Below are 1,360 nucleotides of genomic sequence, written 5' to 3' on the forward strand. Positions count from 1 at the left end.
TTAATATGAAGAGGATAAGCAGTTCATTGCTTCAGCATAACATCTAGTTATCAGATTCCTCATGGAATCCTTGATCTCCTGGTTCCTCATGCTGTAGATGAGGGGGTTCACTGCTGGAGGCACCACCGAGTACAGAAATGACACCACCAGGTCCAGGGATGGGGAGGAGATGGAGGGCGGCTTCAGGTGGGCAAAGATAACAGTGATGACAAAGAGGGAGACCACGGCCAGGTGAGGGAGGCACGTGGAAAAGGCTTTGTGCCGTCCCTGCTCAGAGGGGATCCTCAGCACGGCCCTGAAGATCTGCACATAGGACACCACAATGAACACAAAACACCCAAAAGCCAAACAGGCACTGACCATGATAAGCCCAACTTCCCTGAGGTAGGAGTGTGAGCAGGAGAGCTTGAGGATCTGGGGGATTTCACAGAAGAACTGGTCCAGGGTGTTGCCCTGGCAGAGAGGCAGTGAAAATGTGTTGGCCGTGTGCAGGAGAGAATAAAGGAACCCAGTGCCCCAGGCAGCTGCTGCCATGTGGACACAAGCTCTGCTGCCCAGGAGGGTCCCGTAGTGCAGGGGTTTGCAGATGGCAACGTAGCGGTCGTAGGACATGATGGTGAGAAGACAAATCTCTGTTGAGATTAAAAAAACAAAGAAAAAGAGCTGTGCAGCACACCCCAAGTAGGAGATGTGCCTGTTGTGCCAGAGGGAGTTGGCCATGGCTTTGGGGAGAGTGGTGGAGAGGGAGCCCAGGTCGAGGAGGGAGAGGTTGAGGAGGAAGAAGTACATGGGGGTGTGCAGGCGGTGGTCACAGGCGATGGCGGTGATGATGAGGCCGTTGCCCAGGAGGGCAGCCAGGGAGATGCCCAGGAAGAGCCAGAAGTGCAGGAGCTGCAGCTCCCGTCTGTCTGCGAATGCCAGGAGGAGGAACTCGGTGATGGAGCTGCCGTTGGACATTTGGTCCCTCTGGACATGAGGTCTGTCAGAAAAGTAAATAATCGTGACAATACAGAGGTAAATTTTCTGAGCAAAATTACTGTCATTTCCCAACAAGCCTGTCCCTACGGCATCCATGCTCCCATTTTTCCTTTTAAGGGATAATTTCCTTCAGTTCCATGCCCAGTTGATGCTGAATTAATGTACCATGAGGAGCAGGGCCTCTGCCCAGACAGTGCCCACAACTCCCCATGCTCTGCAGCAGAGCGTCCGTCTAAAGCTCAGGAGCAGGAGCCAAATTTGCTGTTGGACTTTTGCGGCGGGCGGAGGAAGCAAGCAGCTGATTCAATGTGAATGATAGAGCAAGCTTCAACTTTATTGACAGAAATCACCCCTTACATAAGCACTCTACAATAACCATGCA

The 1,360-nt window shown here is 52.6% G+C and overlaps 1 protein-coding gene across 1 annotated transcript; it reads right to left on the minus strand.

The window, feature by feature from the left end:
• Window positions 1–957, minus strand: LOC141974266 (olfactory receptor 14J1-like). Its single transcript, XM_074933593.1, has one exon. It carries the CDS (start codon window positions 955–957, stop codon window positions 1–3), a length of 957 nt encoding a protein of 318 aa, XP_074789694.1.
• Window positions 958–1,360: the final 403 nt, after the last annotated feature.

Source organism: Athene noctua, unplaced genomic scaffold (genome assembly GCF_965140245.1).
Source record: "Athene noctua unplaced genomic scaffold, bAthNoc1.hap1.1 HAP1_HAP1_scaffold_36, whole genome shotgun sequence".
NCBI classification, from domain to species: Eukaryota; Metazoa; Chordata; class Aves; order Strigiformes; family Strigidae; genus Athene; species Athene noctua.